Raw genomic sequence first — 26,106 nt, forward strand, 5'->3', positions numbered from 1 at the left:
TAAACCACGGTGACAAGATCGTACACTATTTTTATGACAACGATATATATACGTAGCGCTTCAGCTTGTCGACACGATTATTATGCATTGCTAGACATAATTGATTTTAGAAGTTAATATTTGTTGTTAAAATCTTTATAAGTACCTCGGTAAAGCAGTTATCGGTTCTTGCGTTAACTCGTCATTTAACACCATCCAATGAAATAGCGTGAAACGCTAAGGAGTGGAATATTTCCAAATAGGGATTTCAACCTGTTTTTTCACTCACAACGAAAAACAATTTAAAACGATGAAAAGCGGATTTTTTTGAGTTCTCGTCTATTCTACTCACTCGTTTTAACTGGCATGCATTTTTTTGGCAAATAAAACGAAGAGATGTCTATAAACCGCTTTCTTGTAAGCCTATGAACATTCATTCACCACTTGAAAGTATTTTTTTTAGAACGTAACTGTTTTACATCACGAGGATTTTAATAACAGTTTAATAACGAGCTGCTACATTTAAAGTACTTGAAGCGTCCGGGATAGATTTTCAATGAAATAATTGAGAGAAAATTGAATATTTTTGTACATTTGAAAATATAGAAAGAAATAAAAAAAGAATGCCCTTTCTATCGTCACTCCGAATCGGATACTTTTCTCAATGGGAATAAAAAAATAGCGACAGCTTCGCGTCACAAAAATTCGCACTAAATTCAACACTGAAAATAATTATTGTCAACACTACTTCAGTGTCGTTCGTAACGTTTTTTTATTCTCACAGAAAATATTTGACCCCTTTCGTACTACGTGAGAGACTAATTCTCCCACTTCCATAAATATATATTTATACAGTTTTTTTTCTAATTCCAAATGTCGTTAGATATTTCGATATATGGGGAAAAAAATGACTTTTGTTTAACACGTTTTGACGTAATGTCACAGATTTTCGTGCGTGCTCAATTCGACTACGACCCACTCGAGGACGAGCTTATACCATGCGCCCAAGCCGGTATCGCCTTCAAGACCGGTGATATACTCCAAATAATAAGCAAGGACGATCATTACTGGTGGCAGGCGAGAAAGGACAACGCGGCCGGTTCCGCGGGTCTCATACCGTCGCAGGAACTTCAAGAATGGCGCATCACCTGCATGGCTTCCGAAAAGAACAAACAGGAACAAGGTGGGTCCCACTGGCTCATTTCCCTCAGCCTAGATTTCAATTTTCGTAGCGAAAACTAGAAAAATCAAAACTGAAACGACTTTATTGTTTTATCAGTCAAACTTTTTTCTACAGTTTACGAATATTTCTTAATAATGGACTGACAGCAGAAGCAAATCTGTTTTAACCCAAATTTAATTTCTCACAGAGTCGTTTTACTTTTCGTCGAAAAAGTAAAAAATCCATTAACTTGACGATGGTGGTCCATCAAATTTATCGCGTGACGATGGTGTATTAGTATCACGAGTTAAAAAAACAATATCACAAAATTCGTAGAAAACTTGACTGAAGATATAACAGATTTTTTACTTACGAGAAATTGATCTACGCCATTGAACCAAAATATGCGATCATTGAACTTGGACAACTCGATGCAGATCGCGAAAAATGGGCTAACAAATAACACAGAGTTTGAAACAACAAATTCATGAGCATAGACATCCGTCCATACGTTCCAGCAGATCTCTCGTACTTTTCGATACCTTTGATCAATCATGGATTGTCATCACCTACAAATATCTCCACCTTCGATTCATCGTCACAAAACAATTGTCGTTAAGTCCTTTTTGCTCCTATATTTCTTTGCCATCGGGAGCAAAATTTTCTGTAAAATCACGTGAAATTGGTCAGAGACAGAAAATTCATACGAACGTTTAAAAAGTCAAGATGCTGCTGCGTCCCTAGACATCGAGTTTTATCACTTTATGCCACTCAATCCAACTATGCATATCTCATCCTGCCCCCCCCCCCCCCTCCTCCCCCCCCATTATTCCAACACTAATAAACTGAATGTGCCTCGTTAATATTTTCGTAAGGATGTTGATACGATCGATTGTACGATATGTATTTATTTTTTTCCATATATATAACATAAACTAATTGTATAAACGTCATTACTTTTATTATTATTTGAGCTATACATGAAAATTATTATCATCATTAACCATTGTTACTTAATGTGCGTGAGAACTTGGTGGAGCATGCGATGTCGTGTTAACCAAATGAGAGAATGAATAACCAGTCGAATGAGCTGTCTTCGATTCTGGAAAAATGACAGATCGGTGGGGTGAAAGATTTGAAAGTTTTCTTCAGCAAATAATTAATCTGGGGTCGATTCATTTTAACGGTTATAAATAATAATGAAAAACTTTAAAGTGCCTTCGAATTCAATTTAAAAGTAACATTCGTCTGAACTTTCATCATTAAACTCATCACTTCATTTCGGTTTTCATTAATCGTCGAAAATACACCAGCTGTCTTCTGCATCCATCTGATTAATGCAACAATGGATTCTCCAGAGTCATTCGCATCCGATGGGCTTAATCAACGAAACGAAAATTTCTATTCATTTGTTTTGAGAGACTGATTACAGTCCCGCAGGGAAAAGTGCACTCGAATACCTCAATCAGTTCATATTTAATGTTTACGAGGCCCCTATACATTTTGTGACAGAAAAACAAACAACGATCTTGCCTGCATATAATGAATAGACCTGTGAACTTTTGTCACACAATATTGTTGATCAGCGGTGGCTTAGTTGATAAAAAGTATCAGAAAGCATGTTTTTGCACTAATCGAATTATGTCGAAAATGACGAAATCAAATTCTCGCATCCTCGTGGCGAAGTGTCATAATAATTTTAACTTGATTTTACATTTAATTATTACGGTACACTCGTGAATTTGTAGCTTTGCGTTCCAATTGTACTACTGTGTATGCTACGAAACTTCATTAGCAATTAGACAGTTGGAAAATTTGATTTCGTCGAAAGGCAATGCACCCTTTTAGAGTTTCCGTAACGAGACCTTGCTAACTAATAAAAAGAGAAACAGAGCGAGGGGGGCTGAGATCCAAACGGAGACTCGGTGAATTCCACTTCGAGCTCGTAATTTGGCCAGACTTTTTCGTTAAAATTCGGGCCTCGAAGCTCCGAAAGACCTTGAGATTTCTGGCACACAAAACTACGGTCGAGCAATCCGTCTGAAGGATCAAAAGTTGGCTGGATTTGTTTTCGAGTACTTTCCAAGTCCGAATATATTCTCGAGGAAATCCAAAATGGCGCTGAGGGCTTGTAAAAACTCGAGAAGTTCGCCATTTTTGAAAGACAATGGGCATTTCCTACTCCCTGAAACATTGCAAAAGTTTCACCATTCAGTTTTCTCAGACGCATTTGGAATCGTTCCCTCACTTTCTCTGGCTTGTCAGCTTACTAAATCAAGTCACACCGCGAGCTTCAACAAATTTCATAAAACTTATATTTTCCAAGAACAATTCTCACGACGTAAATGCGGTGTTTTGCGGCCAACCTTATTTCCATTTTCACACAGCCTCTCCCGTCCTCATATACTGCGCCTCATGTTGCCCGACTTCAAACTCCAAGGAATCTCGTTTAAATATTCCAAAACAGATCCTCAGGCCTTGCTGGAATTAATGAAATTGAAAATACTCCCCGGACTCAAGTCCTTGTTGGTGAAATCTCAACGTCACAATAACCTGGTACTCGACGGGCTTTTAGCACACAGATCTTGACAGCATCCTCCTTGAGAAACAATTAATTCGAGCAAAGACAAATTTCATGCTGTAAATATCAAATTTTTATCGTTCACGTTGTTATAAATTCTATTTCAGCTTCACTCGTATTTCTTGAACAAAAATTCGATCACTCATGTTAGAAAACTCACTAAGAAATTATCGGTTTTTGACCCTCTGACTAGAAAACATACGCAGTACCTTAATTCTCTCAGCGTCAGTAGAGAAATTCTGTTTTCACTAAAAAAAACGTCCGAAAGACTTCTGAATTGAAGTCAAGTAAAGTTTCATTATCCAAAAATGCGTTTTCTTAGGGATCGAAACGAGCAAATCGTGTGAAACTAGCTCTGAAAATGAACACAAAATCCGAGATCGAATTTCGCGTGGTAGCCCCTAACACCAGCCTCCTCTTGGTGTGTTAACAATAAATATTAAATTTGGCAAGGTTTCATGTTGAAACAGAGTAAAATTATAAAAGGGGATCAAGTTAAGAAAATGATTCCCTACAGAAAGTAATTGATTTGCTATTCGGTTTTGACTTTGAAAGGACTCGATGTCAGAGCCGCTGCCAGAACCGAGGCTCTGAAGGCAGAAAATGAGCGAGAATGACATTTTTGGAATATTTGCCACTTCACAAGCTTTCATACAATTCATGCATTCAAGCTCGAGCGGATGAAAAAACGGTTTCGGTGAACTGAGAAAAGAGGGCGATTATGCTAAATGTTTATTTCATTCAACATTTCTTTTTTTTTTTGTGGTATCATAAAAGGGCTGATTCAACAGAATTTTCGTTGATCCAACGAACCGTGCTGAACCCAATAAAATTGTACTTCACGTCAAAAATTTCGTTGAACCAACAAATTTGATTCGTTCGCCACGATTTGTTGGTCCAAAAGAATTTTTTGTTGAATCAACCAATTTATTTCTCAGTATAAATCAAGTCTGACGTTCAACAAATTTCACGAAGACTCAATAACCAAAAAACTCTTTTCTCAATGTAAATGATTTTACAGCGAAATAGTTAATCTTAGTCTATTGCCCGATAAACTTACCAGGTTAGCCGAGCAAAGATGAACTATTTCAGGGTAAAATAGTTTGTCCCGAAATGTGTTTTTACTGGTGTGCCATAAACATAAGTATGCAATGAGAAATTGATGAGCGTGTGAGTTAAAAAGTCGAGCACGTCTCGCAGAAATTAGTCTCGATTCGGCAAGTGACGTAATAGTATTTAATTATGTGTGTTGTGCGGGCTAGACGCTGAAGGAGAGGGAGGCTGCTCTCCTCACACTGAAGGCTGCGATGGCTCGACAGGTACGGAGGACTCTCTGAGTGACGCTTTAGGACACTTTCTAAAATCGTATATCACGTAGGATATTTCCAATAGTCAATAATAACGATTGATCCATTTCAGCATGTTCCCTAAATCGTAATGCCAACGAGATTCGTATCGTTGTTACGCGTTATTTTATCATTTCGCACCAATAATTGTTGATTGATAGATTGTGTTGTGGTTCGATGGTTTTTGTTTTCTCCGTCTCACACATGATAATAAACAAACGATTTAATTCAACAGTCTATGAAACACTGTACTTGATAAATTTATGATGGCGAGTGGCACAATGAATGAACAAATTTATATAGATTTGCATGTTTCGATCGTACTAGTTATGCATTTTTAATATGTGCTTGTAATGCGTAGAAATTATGTGAAGAAAATAACATTCGATTTCAGATAATTTTCGATCGATTGGAGAATTGGAAATTTTGAAAATATTACCAAAGAAGAGCAATTTTAGAAAAATAATTACGGTCTTTTAGTTTCGGAACTCAAGCATACGTCAAACTACACGAGAAGCACAATTTTATTTTCACTAACTAAGAATTAAAGTCACATTTTTAATCCCATGAAATTTTCAGGGCAGATAATCCAATCTCTAAATGAAAATGAACAAAAAATTCTATCCTACTCACGCTTTTATTCACGGAAGATTCAGTTGATTTTTCTTGTTCGACGTCGAGACATTGATGTGCGATCCAACACGAATATTTCAGCTCAGTCACTGTCCCGATCACCCAATGTAGCACGACTCTCTTATCATTCTTGGTGCATATGAATATAAATGAAAAATGCATAATATAAACTCACGTCGTAGAGCACTCTATATCGAATATCGAACATAATTTATATTCGATCCTCGTTCCATATCACCCTCACGATCACTCTGACCTGCTGGAACTTTTTGATTCTTCCTTATCAGCCGATCTATTCTTTCACCCATACACCTTCTTTATATTTACAACTTCTATTATTAGTTCGCTCTTTTCGTCAATATATTGTGTGGATAGTTCATTGAGGTGAGGTCAGTTATCATTAGGCCGTTTTTGGCGTCACAGAGAACACCTTTATTTCACGTACTTTGCACATACATCGTCCACATTATCACGTCGTTTTATATACACGAATATACACCAGCCCTGTGAGTAGCAAACTTTCCACGAGGTTTTATCTTTTTAACGATATTAAACACGTGCACTTTAGAGTGGATTCACCCTGCAGTTTGACTCGAGTATTCCTCACAATGGATATTGTATATCACGCAAAACTTCGGTAAAAACGAGCGAAAAGTGTCAGTAAAAGCTTCAATTTCGAAAAAAAAATAATCCAAAATTATGTAAGGATTTTATTGAATATTGTTTATGAATTAGAGCTCTTTTCAGTGATGAGTTTATGAGTAATTTTGATGCTTATTTATACGCTTATGTCAGTTTTAGCTCCAATATTCCTTGCATCTGGCAAAGATCTACTAACGATTTTTTTTTTTTTCATTTTTTCATCAACTTTTGACTAATATGAAAAATTTTTCAATAAGACTAATACCTGCTTTCTACGCAATGTATTTCGAATACGTTCTGGTTAAAGCACGTTGAATATATATAAACTATTTTAGTGCTTTGTGACGAAAGAATTATTATTTTAATGCGAATTGGAGAAAATTTTCACGTGGATCTCGAGAGTACAACACTATCGTTAGAAATTGAAAATTAGCGATTATGGCCCACTGTTTTTCGTGGACAGTGTATAATTCAATATTTCTTTGTCCTACAGTCAATTGCTCAATTTTTGGCCGCAAGAAGAAGCAGTACAAGGATAAGTACCTAGCGAAACACAATGCTGTTTTCGACCAGCTGGATCTGGTCACTTATGAGGAGGTCGTTAAAATTCCTTGTAAGTCAGCTTCGTATATCAATTATATCTGAAGATTTTTCTTTATCTTTCGTTCAACTTTTTTGCTGTATATCGCAGATATGCTGCTCTCAGAATGAGAAATTATCCATGAGATTGGATGACAGTCAGTTTTACAAAAAAAAATGAAAAATCCGGCGAACATCTTCCAACAACAAAAAACGTTAAATTTGCTGTTCCGTCGTGCAACTCACCAGGGTTTTGTTCGATTAACGATTTTTGTTCTCAGTTTTCAAAGTTGATTTTAATAATGGAATGAATAAAAAATACAGTTGGTAATCGGAGTTAAAAAGCTCTTTTTTTCAATAATCGTTCCATACTCTGGAAATCTAATAAAAATGATAACGAAACTTGAATAGAGGAAAAATGGAAGTTTTAAATCTACTTTATATTGAAAATCACAATAACAAAATGCAATTGAAAACAAAAAATCAGCTGTATGAAAGTAAATTTGTAACAAAATATCGACAGGTCATTTTTATTGAATCTTCATGAATTTCTGTTAGATTCCTCCTTTCAACGCAAAACTCTAGTCCTTTTGGGAGCCCATGGCGTTGGTCGTCGTCACATCAAAAACACAATTATCGGCAGGCATCCCGACAAATACGCCTATCCCATTCCACGTAAGTGTTTTGTTTTTCAAGGTTCAGTCAAACTTTTATTCCAATTGAATAAAATTTTACTCACCCATTTTTGGGCTTGATGGAGAATAGCCAATCGGTTCTCCTTGACTTTTGGTATTCATATTTTGATTATAATATTACAGATACAACGAGGCCTCCACGAAACGACGAAGAAAGTGGACGTAACTATTATTTCGTATCGCACGATGAAATGATGGCTGACATTAGTGCTAACGAGTATTTGGAATATGGTGAGCCATCGATTTCTCAAATACTTTTTAACATTAAAAAGTATAACGTCGTTTGATCGATCAAGAAACAGTTTAAGGGGTTGATACGTGTTCGGAAAAATATATTTTTATTTTGAGAGGTCTTCTGACTGTTATCAGTTTTGGTTTAGTTCAGTAAAATTGTGCAACAACTTTGTGTCTGTTTCAATTTTCCCCCCTGTTTCACATTTAAGCAATAATAGTTATTTTTTACGATTTTCAGGAACTCACGAGGACGCGATGTATGGAACGAAACTTGAGACAATCCGAAAAATACACGAGGAAGGGAAAATGGCAATTTTAGACGTGGAACCACAGGCGTTGAAAATCTTACGAACAGCAGAATTTGCACCATACGTTGTTTTCATCGCTGCACCCGTGGTTCAGAGTCTGACTGACGTGAGTTTCCTGTTCATAACTATTTCAAGGCCGTCATAATAAACTCAAATCTTCGTCTTAAGAATTAGACAAAAAGAATATTCAAATTCGAAATGAACTTTTCAATTTGAAAGTAAACAATAGATTTCAATTTTTATCAGGAAAAAATAATTGATTAGAAATTCCAGGTGAACGTCAATTCAATGTGACACCACTAGCAAGGAAAATGAAAAAATCAAAAGTTTTTCTGCTACTTTATAGCGAAGATTTTAACGTTTATTTCATCATAAAATTGAATTCTTCATTATTTGCCTATTTTAATGGAAAACTCATAAAAAAAGGTTCTTCATTTTCCTGATTTTCGTCGCCTTATCGAAATTGCTGCAAGCTCTGTGCAAAGATGCAAGCCCAAACCTCTTTGTCCTTTTTTTCGTCTTTGAATTATGTTCATATTGACAATTGTGTTTTATCGATATTTTTTTATTGACTGATGAACTCCTGAATTAAAAAATTGAATAAACTAGTTGATCCTTCGTCACATTTTCGTAAAAGGCAAAATGTCAAGATTTGACAATGCCCAACGGCAACTAATCTTTTTGACGCGGACAGATTTTTCTTTCCTTTCATATTTTAAGATGATTCTGCGTCAAATATTTAACTCCAAAAGAAATTTAATTTTAAAAAGTGATAAAAACCATGATGTTAACGAAGTTTTGGTATTTGATTAATTTGCAGTACGACGGAAGTCTGGAGGGTCTTGCGAGGGATTCGGACATGCTCAAACAGGCGTACGGTCACTTCTTCGATCTAACGATCGTAAACAACGACATCGACGATACAATCGCACAATTAGAGGCTGCCATCGAGAGAGTACACACGACACCGCAATGGGTGCCGGTGTCTTGGGTCTACTGACAGCGGTCCTCGCCTTGTCGCGTTGTGACAACGGACTGCAACGGATCGTCGAACCGACGACAGCAGTGAACGCGCGCACCGAGGCGAGATTTCGACGAGCGCGCTTCCGGTTAAAGATCAAGATTCTCCGGCGTCTTGAGATCATTCCGCTAAGAGTAAAATGGGCTGACACTAAGAGCCGATCAAAAGAAAATTTACTCGAAACATTTTTGGACCAATCGGCGCGCTTTCGTCGATTCCAATATTTTTTCTCAATCTACTCTTTGTCCAGAGGCGTCAAAAAAGAATGACCGCGAGGCGCCATCATTCGCCCGCGAAATAACGAAACGGGACGCGAAATTAAAACGAGACGAAATTTTAAACTAAAACGAGAGGACAAACCGGAAGTATCTGGTGAAAGAGAAAAATAAAAGGAGAGCTCGGACCTCGGACCAATCTCAGGCAGATCGCAGTGTAATTTTGCCAAACGAAAGACTTGGAGATGAAAAAGGAACGGAAAAGAGGAGAAAAGATCGACGGAGCGAGAGAAGAATTAAGAAAATATTTATGAAAGAGAAAAAACGAGGACGATTCGAGTGTGCGACTGTGGCCGCGTGTTCATCATTATATTGTTTAAACCAACTCGATTATACATAATTAAGCTGATAAGATGTAATCTCAACGATCCGAATGGAGGAGAACGCGTAGCGTGATTGGCCGATCAAAAGATTAAAAAAGAAAAAATGACAAAAAACCAAAAAAAATTACAATTATAATAAACTTCAAACAAGTTAATAATAATTAATCGATACGAAACCAGATGAAGAAAAAAAACGTAAATAAGCGAGTCAACGACATACTTGTCGCTGCAATAATGACGTCGAGAAATATATATGTGAAATATTAACAAAAAAATAGTGGGAATTGGTGCATTTCGCGATTGATTTAAGTCGGAACTGTCACATTTCCGGCTGGAGGATTATAACGAAGAGGAGACTCGCGAAAGAGAGAAAAAAATATCGTCGAAACTCTTAAAACGCGCGTCGATCGTTCGAATCGTCTATTATATATATATACATACATATATATAATATAAACATATATTTACGTTGCGATTATTTTTTTTCTCGGTGGTGTCGAACAACACCACGTAAAATAAATGCTCGCAACATGAAACACGGAGTTTTCTATTGTTACTCCGTAGAGCGAGAGAAGAACTTTTAAGTACGGAAATCAAAGACATTACCTCCTTTAGTAAATTCATAGATTCGTAAGGATAAATAGAAAACAAAGGAAAAAAAAAGTTAATGAAAAAAGGAGAACAACTAATCGAGGAATTCGAGTGGATGGCGTCAATTCCGTCGTTGACGCAAAAACGATTTTCTTTTTGTTCGTCGTCGTCGTTTATATTTTCGTTCGTATTCTTATTCTTGCTAGGAAAAGACGTCGGATGTGGTTAAAACTACGACGAAGTAAGAATGATGAGAGAAAAATTATGATGGATGGTAAAAAGAAAGAAAGAAAGAAAATAACGAGGAAATCATGAATCTATCTGTAAACTATAGTTGCCTCTCTACTGTACTTTTACTCGTGTTTAACTTACGAAAAGAAGAATGAATGAAAGAAACATCGCAAACAAACAAAAAAACAGTTGAAAAAAACGATGCAAAATTCGAAAATTACTAGGTATTCGAAAATTTAGTGAGCTGAGACCCACCGCAATAACTACCCTTCTTATTAATCGGTCACGATTAAAGAGCGAATGGATGATTTACTTTGTAAGAGAACAATTATTCCTAAAGAAACGATGAACGAAGGAGAAAACTAGAGTGGGGAGAAAGAGTCGACGAGGATTTTTTAACAAATCGTTCTCGCGACGCGTTGTTTCTTATGATATTTCTCTTTTCTACCCCTTTTTTACTCTACTTTTCGCTCCAATGTCTCACGCCTTTTCGCTAACGCGTTATTTTCCTAATTTTTCTTTCATTCGATTCCATTGTTTTGTCTGCATTTGGAAAAATCGTTATTGCGAGCCACTAAAATTTGTGCCATCGTTAAAAAGTGCTTGCCATTGACGATTTCTTTTTTATACTCTTTTCCTTCCACTCGTATTATTTATTCCTTGTATGATCATCGACTGTGTTTTCAATACGTTCCTTTCTTTCAATAACTTGTAACGTTAAAACGCGTCAATCGTCGTCTCAAGGACATTCCATTTTATTTCAATCCCATATTTTTTTCGGAGACTCAATTTTACATTGAACATTCTTTCGTTATTCGATATACACACAAATCTGACATGGACCTCGAAATAACGTCAACGATTTGTTTTCAGTCTTTCAATACGACCTTCTCGTACAGACACGCACACATTCGTTATTTTATTTCATTAAAATTATTTATTTCGATTTATAATTGATCGAAACACATGAAGTCAAAGTTCGACAATCCGCTCAGCTACGATTTCCTGTTAGATGAATCTCTCAGTGAATCATTCAGAAAAGAAATGTATGCTCAGAAAAAATGAGAAAATCTTCGTGTTTGTCAAAATTATTGAACTTTGTGACTCGTCGGAACATAAGGAAAAGAGCGTGAAGCAAAACAATGTTACAGATATTGCAAAATCATAGAGATAAGAACATTTTCGTGTCGAGTGACGACCCAATTTTCTATCAATTGATCCGCTGATTGATTCACCTTACGGATCTAAAATCGAAAAATCACAACGATCGAAACACGGCGATCCTGAAAGGAACAAAATGTTCGTTAAACATTCGATATTACAAAATGAGTTACGACAGCAAATAAATCACTGACGGAATCGCACGACTGACAGCACAGGGAAAAAAATAAAATATACAGCATTTTCGACTAATCGACACACGCACACGAAACACCTAAAAATTGCTGCAAAAACTTCGGGAAAAAATGCACGTACACGTGCAAGAAAACACTAGCGAGAGAGGATCTCTCACATACACCAATTAACTGACTAAATAAATAAATAAATTGTGTATCTATCTAATACTGAATCGATAGAGAGACTAATAATAAAAAAAAATAAAAAAATGAAAAATCTGCAAATGCAATCCTTAGGAACGATTGGTAATGGATGGAGAAGAACGCGGGAGAATGTGCGAGCCCACAGGGCCGATTTCACCTTCACTTTTTTTTATGTTCTCGGAGCCGCGGATTATTGTCGGGTAACTTGAAACGATAAAAGCTTGGAGAAAAAATATTCAAATATAGAGAAAATATCATTTGGAGACATCGGATTGTACGACACATGAAAAATCTCCAGTTTCTTATTTCTTCATTTTCCTATTCCATTTCGTTTGCCGCGTCCTCGGTGTCGAATTTCACAGAAGCTTCAAGCCTCGATACAAATTTATTTCTGTTTGTTCAGTTCGTTGAAAAAATGTAAAATTTCAAAGAATTACGACACTTTACTACCTCTTCGCTTGATTCTTCGTCGCCCTGAAGTCTCGATGTATTTTTGTAGCAGTCGTCTCGTTATTCTTGTTCCTCGTTCTCACAGACAAATATGCGCAGTTATCATCGCGACGTCCACAGACTCAGGTCTTCAATGGGGAGATAATTCTCCAGAGAGGCCAATTAGAGCGATAGGGTTGGAAAAAAGAGTGCAGCTCTCCGAGGAGAATTGACTTGATTGATTTCTACTGCATTTATAGATCGCTATTGAATAATTCATTAATTTTGTATCGATTATTTAACTGATTGAACAATTAACTCGATCGGTATTAATCAAGTCGATTCTGTCCGAATTATCTGAGATTCAGGTCTCTCAGGAGGAAAGAAAGAAAGGAAGTAAAACGACCCCCGCGAAGGGGACCCTTTAGGGTTAACGACTAATTGTAGAGCTCGTCGATTCCGTTGGTGTGACTATTGTGGTATGAATGCAACGAATGAGAGATCATTCGAGCGAGAAGTAACAAACTAAAAACATAACAACAAAATGAAGGAAAGCAGATTAAAACGATGGAGGTTAATGTTGATGCTGGTGATGATAACGAAAGGTAAGTCATTTTGTAAAATTTCTTATAAGTTTTAGCTGCCATATCCAGTGACGAGTACATAAGTATGAAATTATAACAGAATGAGAAAATAAAATGGGTACGCGTTGAGTGAGGTGTTGAAAAAAAACACATACACACACGTAATTACGATATTATATGCCGATGAAGAGATTGATTAAGCGATCATAAATTAATTACGACTATGACGATGATTACGATTATGAAAAAAATATGATTGTCGTTACGAACCTGCGTGCTGCTAGTAAAACGTGTTTGTATCAATGACACTGGATGAGCTGAGCTAAGGACGTAGATCGAAGACGACGAAGAAAAAAAAACATTTAAGAAATAACAAAACAAAATAAACAAATATGAAGAAAAAATCGAGAAAATAACACAAACAGACGACGGGTCTAAAGAAAACAATAACAGTTCATTATAATTATGTAATTGTAAATGAGAAAGGAATGAAGAGTATTATAACACGTTGTTAATTGAATTAATAAAACTAGCCCAAGGTACGACAGTTTTATTACAACCTTTTTCATTATCCTTTATTATCCTGAAACGAGCATTCTACCACTGAACCACCGATGCTGTTATCATGAAACAACCATATACGGAAAAAAACTCCTCTCAAATGAAGAGTTTCATATTTAATGCTAAGATTCTGACTCCAATTTTCGCGTTTAACAGCCTCAAAAATTGAGGTCAGCAAGTTTCGTTGTGAAGGGTCAAGTCCACTGAGATTGAAAACTGATTAATAAAAACTCCATTATATTAGAAACATTTGGGAACGTTGAATTATTTTCTAAAAACTTTTGTTCAGTGCGAGTTTTTGCAGTGATATCCACTGACCAAATTCGTTTTCATTTTCAATCGACTTTCACACGAAATAAAGTATAATTTCTATGCACTCAGAAAATAAATTTGTTGGTTCGACACAATTCTTCGTTGGACCAACAAATCGTGGTGAACAAATTGTTTTCAATCATGTTTCCGACGTTTTTTTTTGTTCCATCGGGAAATATTGATTTGAGCATTCAAATTGAGCATCAACCAAATTTTTGTTTGAGTTAACAAATTTCATTTCGTTCGCCACGATTCGTTGATCCAACAGAGATTTTGGTGAATCGCTTAATTATTTTTCTCAGTGTGTTTTTTTTTCTTTATGTACACCATAGACTAGTAAAAATTCGGTATTTACACAAGAGAAGAAAAAAATTCAAAGTGCTCGACGCCAATGTCGTGTAAACGACGCTCGCGTCAGGAATAGAATAATCATATGCACGTAATTATCGATGTTTTTCTGAGCATTACAAGGGACGTCGGCACAGTGATCGAAGAAAAAAATAATATTGAGACGAGCCCCGTTCCGGCGTATGGAAATTAGAAACGCTTGTGTTTTCGTTTGAGAGGATGCCTGCGCGCTGCATAAGCTCGTCTCGCCGCGACTACGGGTGGAATGAGCAATGAGTCGCCTTCGGTAACCGTGCAGTCATTTTGCTCCATGGGGAACATGTATTCCAAGTCGATGTCGTACCTTTTCGTCGATATAAGAAAAAAGAAGGAATAATGGTAAACGGAAATGAAAAATTGCTTCATTGAAAAACTTGGCACGTTCCAAATATGTACAAGGAAAATATTGAATGGAACGAAAAATATGAAAAACCACGAATTTTCTGTGATGGTCAACATACCTCGGAAGCTTTTCTCGCAGATAAGAAATTACGTTCGGAGCTAATGTTCTCTCACGACTCATAATAAAACTCGAGAGATAACGAGGGCTTTTCGTCTTCTCGGCACAGTGCATCAACAGGGCCCACGACTTGTAGTCAGAATCCAGCACATAAGTGTTGTAAACACCCTCGTCTATGGGTGCGATCCAAAAATAGAAAGGAAGTGGGATATTCCCATTAATGATTCATGAGGGAAGGTTGTTTTGAGACATTTTTAAATAACAACACGAACGTTTGTCATCTGTGGCCCGGATAGCAATCAATTTGAGCACGACAAATCCATCGAAACACGTTCACGAATACTTCAGTAAACTAAATTCATCAACGATTCGTTCAATCGAATAATAACTCACATGGTTCTTCGGCGTGAATCCAGTGCGCAGGTATATCTTGAGAGGGTATGTTCCACGTGATGTTTCCCACGATTTGCTCGTTTATTGGATCGTCCGTAAAACTGTACGTAAAGTTCATCGTGACTTCGGCGTTCTCTGACGATACTGAGAGCTCTGCTTGCATGCATCTGTAGGCCAAAGCTTCTTCGGAGCTTGCATAGTATTGCACGATGTACCACGACCCTAAAAACTGCAAAAAACGTAATAATGCATGACGCTGATTTTATAGCAACGAACATATTTTCATTGCAACGAAATCGTTTACAGATAAATCCTTAACTCTTGAAATTGGGACTCAACATTAACGTGAATTTTTAACGACCGTAGACTAATTTTCATTCGCAAAGTCTTGTTAATTCATTTGAACCCTCGGAGCTAATAAGTGACTCGAATATTCAGAGAAGTTACGCAGAAATCATTTAAGTCATTCCAATTTGAAGCTAGAGTTTCATTTTATCTTATAATAAAAAATATTCCCAAATATAAATTATGAATTTAATTTTCGTTCGCATAAGAGTATCGATCTTTCATTGACAATTTAATTGATAATGGAATCCTGAAAGGGAGGGCGCTCTGAATATTATAATTGAGAATATAATATTCAGAGGACTCAGAAGCTTATTACTTCTCCTGGGCTTTTCCAATATCGTTGAATCGTCAATCATTCAAAAAAAAAAACACTTAAGGCCCGAAGGATCGTATTTTATGGGTGTTTAAATTGGATCGATTTTTACTCCCCATTTGAAAATATAATCACTTTAAATTCGCGTCAGAGTTATTAAATTAAAATGGTAAATAAATTTTTTTAACTTATTTTTTGGTTAATAAAATTACAAGCTATTAATCGAACGGGGATCCATCACTGACTGAACCCCAAATTTCATTCGTCCCTGGCTAAAATACTATAGTATTTTGTGTAAAAAATCGCTTTAGAGAGCACAAAGGGAAATGGTTCAAGAAAAAAGTATTAATAAAAAGACAGAAGATTATGACAGGAATGGGCCAAGCCAAGAAGAAATAAAATGCCGAATTAAGCAAATGTGAGGTTATCCGAGTGCTCATTACCAATTTCGTTTAATTTTTATCGTAATATATCTTTATCACTAGTAAGACAATGGTTTCGAATTTTTTCCCAAACTTTCATTACATACTTGATTGTTATTGTGAACTTTTTCATAAACTTCGTAAGAAGCGTTCATTCGTTATATGGAAAGGTAAACAATTTTTTACGCATAGACTTTCTTAAGAAAATCGTTTCCTTAAATACTGAAAAATGGTAATTAGAGAATCTTTCCATCCCCAGTTCGCAGGCAGTAATTGGCAGTGGTTTCATCGTTCAAAACTTTGATAAACGTTGAGAATTTCAATTTATTATGGAATACCTGCTGTGACGCATTGCAAAGAGATGTCTTTTGCCAAAAAAATATCGGGAACGTAAAATTCAATCGACGAAAAGTCGAATGTTGAATGACATTTAATATCTTTTATATACGCGAACAGATTTCAGAACGATCTATTTTCAATGAGAAGAAGAATATTTAAAAATAAAAAGAACTTGCTTCCGAAGCAATTTTTTCTGAGTTTCTGCTGCAGAAAAAATGTAAGTAGAAAATCTGAGATGCACAGTCGATGAATTTGCATAGAATCCAGAAAAAAAATCTTCCCACACATTTACCTCACTTTTTTGAAAATACATAAACCTTAATGGGCATTTAACAGAAAATCTTATTCAAATAAATATAATTTAAATTGTTTTCTACCACGAGAAACCTTCGTTCGATTTTTCAGTGTCCAAAAGTACTGTCCACGACACTTTTAACTCCTCCAAAGTGTCCACATTTTTTCAATTTTCGCCATCCTCGATTTATCAATCTGCAGCAGAAAGTTCCCGGATTTGATACTCTCTATAAATTTTGCAGTCTCAAATTCACGAAACTTTTGACACCGTTTGACCGATTGGAACGAGCCCACACAGAAACAAGAAAAACGTACAAAAAGTTTTGTCATTCCGGTCAACCAAAGAGCAGGAAAAATGTGCAATATTAAATCTGCATTTATACTTCACGTACTCGTGATGGCTGAGTCGATATGACACATAAGTTTAATGTAGGAAATGTTACGGGTTTCTGAACCCGAGCGAATCAATAAATCGAGAGTGCAAGTTTCATGATGTCTTGTTAGTTTTTAACCGAATTATTCAGTACTCACTGGTGGCTGACATTTCTCTAAATAGATCAAAGTCGTTTTCGATTTGATTGTAACTTCAGAAATTATTCTTCACTCCGTCAATCCGTGAAATAATTTTAAAATCATGTTAAATTTTCCAATTAATACATTACGCCAAAAAGCCCTCACGCCCATTTAATTTTTAGTGTCTTTGCTCCCCAGTTTGGTGATCCATCAACGATTTAAGGGCACAAGAATGTTTCCTTTTTCTGTACACATCTGCTATAATATGACGCAATAAAATTCTCAGAAATCCTCATATTTCGTGCTTTATTATGAGTATCAATGATTTTTCGACTAAGTACGAGATCAGATGGGTCTGGAGAAAAAAAAATCAAGGTCTTTCCGATTCTAATTTAAGAACGTGCTTTGAGCGTTGTGGTCTCCGTTGATCTTCGATATTTCATTCACTCACTGAACTTAGAATTCATCCAAACAATGCATCCTAGATTAATGTAGAACAAAGCATTTTAATGAAAAAAAATTATCTCGCTATTTACAAACTTTCAGGGAAATTTGCGAATTTATAAATTCCTAATTTTCTTAGGCCAGTGTCAGCTTCCCACTGTTGCAGAAATGAATGGAATATTCAAGGTCTCCCGTCTAATTTGGGAACTCGAGTTACAGGCCCACTTTTCCACTCGAATTTTCAATGATTCGTGGGAACAATTTGTGAAAATAAATTCCGAGGATGACTTCAGTACGCGCCAATTAAATTGTAAATAGAATGACGAATGATCGTGTTCAGTTTGCCGGTTTTTGACAACTTTGATCAAGCACAGATCTGAAAAGCTGTTTTCGATGAGAAGAGGAGCTTTTTCGTGATTTTCGAAAAGTGTCATTTAAGCTGTCGAAGCAGAGCGTTTAATTACCCCTGTTATGTCGAAATTCCTAATTCCTTTGACTTTTGGGCACTTGGTTTTGTCCTCGCGACGTTTCCACGATCCACCACTCGCGAAGGTTAACGATAAATTTGAGAAAAGAGTGAAAAACAGGCAAACTTTTAGTAAATAATATTTGAGGATCATCGTAACGTGAAACGTTCACTTGCTCTTTCGATTGATGATTTTGCGAGGACGCTGCTAACTGTATACTTGCACAAAAGGAAGACGAGCGTCGGAACTCCTAGTGCGGAGTCACGACTTTCTGGCTCGACCGCACTCACCAGTCTACAACTCCTCTCAGAAAGAATCGACTATCTGTTCGAGCGGGGGGGTGACCACTATCATCGCGTTCCTCCCTTTGCATTCCTCTCGTTCCTTCCGCTTCAATCGGCAACTTGTATACTAACCGCGTTTCGCCAGTTCTCGCGCTTTTCAGCCTCATTAATCGGGTCGCACATGACCGGGGGAGCGATCTTGTGAAATGCCCTCCAATCTTCAAATTCAAATGATTTTCGAGATATATTTTCATTTGTTTTTCCTCGGTTCGTATTCCGGAAAATTATTCGTGACAAGACTAGCGATCTTTCCATTAATTTTCGTTCAAAAGCACACAATTTGTCACTTCTTTTTATCTGAAAAAAACATCGCCGATAACCCAGTCGAGAATGGATTGAAAAATAAAAAGTTGTAGGCTCCATTTCCTTGTCGATTAAAACGGTGCGGCTAACGAAATCTCTATGGCTAAAAAATTTAGAGAACCTCTTCATTATTCGGGGAGTGTAGACGGGCGAAAATATTTTATCGACGGGTTTTTGTCGGCGTTTAATCGTGGCATACTAATTGATCATCGAATAGTTTTCGCGTCACTTGACCCTCGCTCAGTCGTGTCAGGATTATTCAAAACTTCACGGAGAATATTTTCAGAACGCACTATTACGTATTGGTATTAATAATCGTTTACACAACTGAAATCCCCCCGCCCCATGAAGAATCCGATAAATATTATCGCCCATTGCAAATATCCCTCGTATTCTGACTGCTCATACTCACGATGACTCATTGACCCCTGTCGGAAATATCGTTTGTCGAAATCATTCCTCTCAGAGCAAATACGACTGACTGCGACATGTTATTAATGGGTACACATAATCTTTCTCCTTTAAACGTCCCAAATATTCTTCGTGCTCTTCAAAATTTGCCACTTTATCGATAACGAAAAATCTGACCTCTTTCAGAAATTTTGGAGTAAAAGATGGTTAACTAAAAAAGTAGTCGAACGAAAGATTTTACTAATTAATCAGTTTCATTGCCTCGCTTGCAATTTGGGTCATCGTTATTTCTGAAAAATCTCTCAATATTTCATGGACGTAGATTCAAACTCACAGAAAAAAAGAAATTTACGCGAGACGGAAAAGCTGTTCGTTGAATCATTCAAACTGTCATCATTAAACATGAATTCGAACGAATAACCATATTCAACCGTCCTCGTTGCTGAAATTCGTTGGAACAGCCGGCTGCACAATGCTGAAGAAATTCGAGAGTTTTATACATTCTTTCTCAATTTTAAATTCAAACTTTCGAAGGAATGTATTACAGACAAATTGTCTCGACTAGGAGTGCATCGCCAAATGGAATCGAATCGAGAGTGTGACGAATTTGTTGTTTTCCGCGCTCTTACATAAAACGTCAACCACGAAATGCTTTTTAACAGATAACTGAGTTAACGAAAAAAGCTTTCTTATCATTTTAAATTATTCAGGCTTCGTTCCATTAACTTGGGTGAGAAAGAGGGCGAATTTAATAGAGAACTATTCTCAATTTTTTTTCTGTTTTTGCATTACATTTCGAAAATATTCATGGATTATCCATTTTGAATGTTTCAACTCGTGCAATATGCCCGTAGTTTTCCGAAGATTCTGATCTCGTCATGTTCGTAAAATATCAGGTCAAAATCCGTTTGATTGACCCTGATTCTAGCGATTTTCAAAAATATTTAGAATGCCAAATACCCGAACCGTGAATTTAAAAAAATTCGATGTTGACGGCTAGGACTTGAAGAGACATTCCGTAATCGTGTGGTCAAAAAATCGAAGAAAAATGAATATCGATGAGCCTTTGTCGTCAAATTTTTCAGCAAAATTTGTGTTCGTTCTCTATAAAATATAAGAAAACGTGTTTGAGTCAATGATTGTTCTATCAGCTTGTCGTCAGCCCCGAGATATCATACATCCTTTTCCTGTGTGGGAGTCGCGATAATCGTCTCATTTTATTACTGAATGACATTTCGACAGAAAACACAATTCTCACAAAATCTTGTTAATTCAATTAAAACAACAGAAATAGCAACGAAAGCATCACTCGATTATATCTCTTCAATTCATACTTCATCATTTTATCAAATATGATTTTTGGATTCGGTCACAAAAAAAAAATTGTTATTTAACTGTGTACATTCATAGTTTAATCACAAATTTTACATACTTTGACTTATGTTAGATATAATTTGAACAGACTAAAAAGTCACATATGCAATGAATGTTTTCATATTTATTTTTATATGAAGTATACAAAACTGGTACAAAAATATTCCAGGCAGTAAAAAACTATGTGAAAAATCTATAGGTAAATTACAATCAAATATCAACTTCATCAACGCCGTATACTTCCGGCATGAGAAATTTCACTATTGGTCATTTCCATGGTGGCTTGTTTTTCGGCTGTTCGATCTTCGGTCCCTGAAAATGAGGTACTTGCATGTGTTCACTGGTGTCGTGGATGGACGACTGTGGACAGAGAATTGAAATAACTTATCAGTAAAGTGCAACGATAATTTGATTTCAGTTGTTTCAGTCGCAGGACCGGTTAAAATTCTGCTGCTCTATCTATTCGTGAGGCTTTAATACTTTAAAAAGAACGAGTTACACATTGTTTTTTTTTCATCAGAAAAGGGGGAGTTGCTTTCATTGTTATCGAAAAACGTGTATCTGTTTTTTAGTCGTACTTTTTACACTCATGCTATTGATAGATCATTTTAAGAATAAATAATTACTAGAAAAAATGGAAGAATAAAAACTCTTCATGCTGAATATGTCTTATGAAAATGTTTGTTAGTTTGCTTTGCCTATTTCAAAATAACGTTCGTAAATGAATTCCACAGGGATGAAATTAATTTGCCAATGAATTCCTGCAAGCCCCTTTTTAATGCAAATTGAAAATGAATCTCACGACGTTACCTCATCGACTCGCTGCCACGTGACACTTTCTTCGCTCAAACCATTAGAATCTTTTTTCGTGTAGTGCTTCCTAGGAACTTCTCGTACGACCGGAGGTGGACTTGCGTTGGTATCTTCCTGATATTTTGCTCGCACGAATTCATCCTTATTTGGTTGTTGCATATCGAGAATCTGACGAATCAGAAAAAATATTTAAAAATGTATTAGTTTGTTTACGTAAATTTTGTTATTTTTTAAACTGAAAGTTCAGTACTGTTCATCCAATGTCAACGTGCACGCTTGCGATTGTCGTGTAACGTAAAATTACTCACCATTTTTATGTATTTTCGAAGGTCGTCCTTCGACTCTTTTCTTGACAAAGGCGTCTCGTCGTTCGAGGCCAGGGTTATGAGACTCTCATCTTGTTCCTGACGTAAATTCACAGTTTGTAGGTTTTGCGAGCTTGCCGAACGCAATTCCGATCTCACCGATCTGTGCTCCTTGTTGCAACACGCGGAATGGCACCGTTTCAAAGATTTCCCTTCAGAAATTCGCTCGACGTTCAAACGTTGCAGAGGCGAAAGATTTTCTATTTGTCCACCTTCGAAATACACATTACATTGATCGCGAAAATATTAAGAAATAACTAGAGACGTAAAAAAGTCACCTGATATTATTTGCAAAGCCTGTTGCCACTGTTTTTGCATGACGGAATGGAGTTGCTCGGCAAGTTGCGTTTTCCCAGCACGTTGCGTATTCAATTGGACTTCCAGCATAACAGCTTTTTGTGAAGCTTGTGCGAGTTGAATTTCGCTCAAGCGCTTTTCCTCGAGATGTTTTTCTTCAAGCAAGTTAATTTCTAGCTGATGTCTGTGATAGATTTTAAAATTAAAATTGAAAATGATGTTTTTTTGATTAAACATTATTTTTTCAATAGAAAAATTACTTGTCTATGATGCCTTTGATTTTTCTGGCTGCGCATTCGGCAATCGCGCGTTGTCTTGTCTCGAGATCAGCTTGAAATGCCATCTCGGCAGCGTCCAGTTGTCCTTGAAACTCTTTCAACTTTGTTTTCACAACGTCGTCAAGCTGATTTTGATAAATTTCACGAAGTTCAGACCTGATTTGATCTTGACGATCAACGAGTGATTTTATCTCGTCTTTGGCTGCTTTCTGGAGAAAAAAAAGAAAATGAAAAACTTTGTTCGATGATCTGCAGATCTATTAATTGAACTTGGACTTATTAGCTGGTTTACCTCTAAGTTTTGGGCTTCGCTGACAGCTTGAAGAAGAGCAGCTCTGCCTTGTTCGAGAATTCCGTTTCTCGTAACTTCTTCCTTTATTTTGAGCTGCAAATTCTCCTTTTCCTGTCGCAAAATAGTGAGCTCGGCTTCGCAGGCGTCCAATGCTTTATGAATAGCGCCCATTTCCGATCTCACTTCTGAATTTCGTAAACGTTCTTTGTTCAATTCTTGTTGCAGGTTGTTATCGATTTCATCCAATTGTCTGTTTCTTTCTACAAGTTTACTGTAATCTTCTTTCAGATTTTCGTATCGTTGCTCAGCTTCCTGCACGAGTAGTTTATAATTTTCAAGCTCGTCCGCGTGCGCTTTTAAAAGTTCAAGTTTTTCTTTCACCAAAGAATCACTCTTTTCCTTGTATCCAGCGGCCAGATCAAGAGCTTTCGATAATTCACCTTCGCCACGTTTTATTTGTTGCTGATATGCCGATACTTCAGAATTATGTTTTTCTGTCAAACTTTTCAAAGTCGACTCCAGTTCTGAATGATCTTTTTCTAAAGTCTCCCATCTTTGTCGTAACTTCGACCAAGCTTCCTGGAATTGCGATATTGCCGCATTCTTTTCATTATCCACGCGGATGGCAACCGCTACTTTTTCTTGTTGTTCTAGTAGTCGTTTCTGTAACTCTTGAATAAGGTGCTCGCAGTGCTGAAAAAGTAAAATTCTGCATGATTTTAAGAATCAGACATCAATGATTTTTTACAATTTCAAGGAAACTCACTTCTCTTCTGAACTTTTCCTCCTCCAATTTGATGCGCAACATTTCTTCTTGTGATTTTGTACCGTCGCAGTCCCAGAAATCAGAAAGAGCAAGGAGACGTTGTGTTTTCCTAAAAGCATATCCATCGGTTATAAACAATCCATATTAACAATAGTAAAATCATTTTCCTCTTACCTTGGACAATTTTCAATACTTCTGGTTGAAAGAGAATTCATTCCCTGTTTTCCTGTCATTCGGATCTCTCGGATAGTTTGTTGCAATTCGTCAGTGTTCTGAGACTGTCTCGTGCCTTGTAAACCACTGTCCACAGTGTCGTTAGTTCCATCATGGACGAATCCGTTACTGTGTAATTTTCCATTGTCTGTATTTCCATAAAGAACAGACATTGAATTATTCATATTAGGCATCGATCGAGCGCTCGAGCTTTTGATGCTGGGCATTTGAGTTTGGACATCCAAAGGTTCAGAGTTTTCCAAAGTAGGATTTTCCGCAGTATTGGAGGATATAACTGTGCGACGAATGATTCCACGGTCAGAGACTTTTTCTGAATTTCCATCGTGTTCCTCTATTAGTTTTATTGGTTTTTCAGTATTTTTATTGTTGGGTTCATTTTTGACGTGGTCAAAATTTCCTACGCTTCTGTCCCAAACTTTGAAATCGGTGAAGCGTGGCTTAGTCTCTTCGGAGGGAAAAATATCTTCAGGGAGCGACACATCGGCATGCACCTTGTCCCGGGGAAAATTCAGCGAAGTAAAAGGCCTCTGAAAGTCCACGTCGGCGAATTGGAAGTCTAATCTACGCATGGGTGACTTTGCTGAGAATTTGGTTTCTTTCAGAATCTTGCCGCAAGGGACAGTAGAATAGTCAGTGAAATTCCTTGAGCCTTCTTGTTCTTCGCTGCATCGCCGAGCATTCGAATTGTCAATTCTTCTTGCTAATTCAATTTCGGTAGCTTCCATTTCCTGGAGGAGCTCATCCACCTCTGAAAGTTCCATTTCTCCTATGTCCTTTTTAGCTTCTTGATTTGAACTGGATTTACCATGTATCAAGCATTCCGAAGACTCTTTGCTTCTCTCCTGATCTGTGACAAAGCTATGCATAAAGTGTCTCTCCAGTTTGGGTGAATTTTGGATGTTTTCAAAAGACTGCTTCACAGGAGTCCCCAAATTAATTAGGTCTTCTCGTTTTTGCCATATACGAGACGAGTTAGTCGGATTAGTAACATCGGAGAGCTTGGAACGTCTAAAACGGTTTGGCGGATTACCTCTCGGGGTGTTAGTCACTATGGACAGAGGAATACACCCGGGTGACGATTTTGAGGACGAGCAGCACAGAGGTTTAACAGGAGTGTTCTGCAGGCTGGACAACCGAGAAAGAGAGTGCGTTGGCTGGGATATCTTTGTGGGGGAAAATTCAATGTTAGGATGAGAGATTGCTTGTGAATAAGAGTCCAATGAAGCATTCAACAGTGAAACTTCGAGGCTATTATCCCTGGACTCGATAACGTTAATTCTATTCTCGAGGGATTGGACGTGCTCCAAGATTTCGGAAACCACGCTGGTTTCACGGTATTTTCTTGCGTGACCGACACGGGAATCGTCATCCGAATCCGAGGACGCAACAGTGAATAAATCTGGCGGTATCAACAGAAGAACATCCGTATCATCCGAATCACTCATCATCCAATTTTATCGCCATTCGTCGGAATAAACGAACAGCAAAACTTGTTTTTTTTTTTTTTTTCGTTTTCTCACGCGAAACATACAAAGTTTTTGTTTAGGGAAAAATGAGAGACAGAGAATAAAAGATAGCCAGGAATAATAGTTTTATTGTTAGTGAACAATTGGGAGTAACAATAAAGCGTGAACAATCGCCGACGATGTTCTGTATGCATTTGACAGCGAGCACCGTACAAATAAATAACTCCGAGATACGGGAGAGAGTTTAACCCAAAACCGTGTTTTTTTTCGTTACATTTTGCAAATTCCCGAATTATTCTGATTAAATGTTCCGTTGATGGAGCAACACGTTTTTTTTGTTAAAAAAACAACACTCACACAAACGTATAAAAAGTGCCGGAGATAAAGCGCGATCCGTTACACGTTACATGGAGCGAAAACACGCGCGTCTAAACGCGGTAAACAAATATTGCTGCCTGCCAGGAGCAGAAGTTGGCAGGAGTGCCAGGTTAACAAAACACCTCCGTGAACTTAGCGATTTTAATATTGAATTGAAAATTTTGAGAAAACATTAGTTCCTCGACACTTAATCGAGGCAAAATCGTTTGTCGGTAACGAATTTTTTATGGATAATAAAAATCCAAATCTCAATAATTTGACGCTCTTGCCACTCTTGCTGCGATAAATGCTGGCAAAATTACATCATTTTCATGATATTGCAGGGATTCTTTTATTATCCCAACGCATTGCATTCGCTAACTTGTTATCACTCCGTAA

At 37.0% G+C, this 26,106-nt stretch overlaps 3 protein-coding genes across 14 annotated transcripts in view; 1 reads left to right on the top strand and 2 right to left on the bottom strand.

Annotated features, from left to right (window-relative positions):
- Positions 1 to 13,696, top strand: part of CASK (peripheral plasma membrane protein CASK) — a 192,720-nt gene extending 179,024 nt beyond the window's left edge. For 7 of the 11 annotated variants that reach the window (XM_043433426.1, XM_043433428.1, XM_043433427.1 and 4 more), the window contains 7 exons: positions 925 to 1,162; positions 4,985 to 5,041; positions 6,837 to 6,956; positions 7,481 to 7,597; positions 7,741 to 7,848; positions 8,090 to 8,265; positions 8,980 to 13,696. In XM_043433426.1, the coding sequence (XP_043289361.1) occupies positions 925 to 1,162; positions 4,985 to 5,041; positions 6,837 to 6,956; positions 7,481 to 7,597; positions 7,741 to 7,848; positions 8,090 to 8,265; positions 8,980 to 9,159 (996 nt within the window). In that variant the 3' untranslated portion in view covers positions 9,160 to 13,696. The remainder of the gene's footprint in view (positions 1 to 924; positions 1,163 to 4,984; positions 5,042 to 6,836; positions 6,957 to 7,480; positions 7,598 to 7,740; positions 7,849 to 8,089; positions 8,266 to 8,979) is intronic. The other 4 variants (XM_043433430.1, XM_043433431.1, XM_043433433.1 and 1 more) reach the window with 1 other exon arrangement.
- Positions 13,670 to 18,688, bottom strand: Karl (lipocalin/cytosolic fatty acid-binding protein Karl). The gene is made up of 4 exons (XM_043433439.1): positions 18,405 to 18,688; positions 15,268 to 15,496; positions 14,876 to 15,047; positions 13,670 to 14,718 (listed from the first exon to the last, which is right to left on the bottom strand). The coding sequence occupies exons 1-4, from the start codon at positions 18,558 to 18,560 to the stop codon at positions 14,565 to 14,567; spliced, it is 711 nt and encodes a 236-aa protein (XP_043289374.1). The 5' UTR covers positions 18,561 to 18,688; the 3' UTR covers positions 13,670 to 14,564.
- A 2,255-nt stretch (positions 18,689 to 20,943) lies between these two features.
- Positions 20,944 to 25,795, bottom strand: LOC122413545 (myosin-11). Of its 2 annotated transcripts, none has more exons than XM_043423984.1 (8): positions 23,825 to 25,795; positions 23,651 to 23,759; positions 22,885 to 23,577; positions 22,575 to 22,801; positions 22,296 to 22,498; positions 21,961 to 22,217; positions 21,650 to 21,820; positions 20,944 to 21,199 (listed from the first exon to the last, which is right to left on the bottom strand). In XM_043423984.1, exons 1-8 carry the CDS (start codon positions 25,330 to 25,332, stop codon positions 21,107 to 21,109), a joined length of 3,261 nt encoding a protein of 1,086 aa, XP_043279919.1. In that variant the 5' UTR covers positions 25,333 to 25,795; the 3' UTR covers positions 20,944 to 21,106. The 2 variants fall into 2 exon arrangements, with proteins under 2 accessions (XP_043279919.1, XP_043279911.1); XM_043423976.1 differs by having other exon boundaries at positions 21,961 to 22,229.
- Positions 25,796 to 26,106: the final 311 nt, after the last annotated feature.

This window comes from Venturia canescens, chromosome 1, assembly GCF_019457755.1.
Source record: "Venturia canescens isolate UGA chromosome 1, ASM1945775v1, whole genome shotgun sequence".
Classification (NCBI taxonomy): Eukaryota; Metazoa; Arthropoda; class Insecta; order Hymenoptera; family Ichneumonidae; genus Venturia; species Venturia canescens.

Bases quoted from the DNA above. Each gene is read 5' to 3' on its own strand.
- Karl (XM_043433439.1), bottom strand. From the start codon at position 18,560: ATGATCCTCAAATATTATTTACTAAAAGTTTGCCTGTTTTTCACTCTT. The intron at 15,497-18,404 runs GTAATTAAACGC...CGTTTTTTGCAG, and splicing joins GGAATTTCGACATAACAGGG to TTTTTAGGGTCGTGGTACAT. The intron at 14,719-14,875 runs GTATGTTGACCA...ATCGACGAAAAG, and splicing joins CTGCGAGAAAAGCTTCCGAG to GTACGACATCGACTTGGAAT.
- LOC122413545 (XM_043423976.1), bottom strand. From the start codon at position 25,332: ATGATGAGTGATTCGGATGATACGGATGTTCTTCTGTTGATACCGCCA. The intron at 23,760-23,824 runs GTAAGAGGAAAA...ATATGCTTTTAG, and splicing joins AGTATTGAAAATTGTCCAAG to GAAAACACAACGTCTCCTTG. The intron at 22,802-22,884 runs GTAAACCAGCTA...TTTTTTCTCCAG, and splicing joins GCGAAGCCCAAAACTTAGAG to AAAGCAGCCAAAGACGAGAT.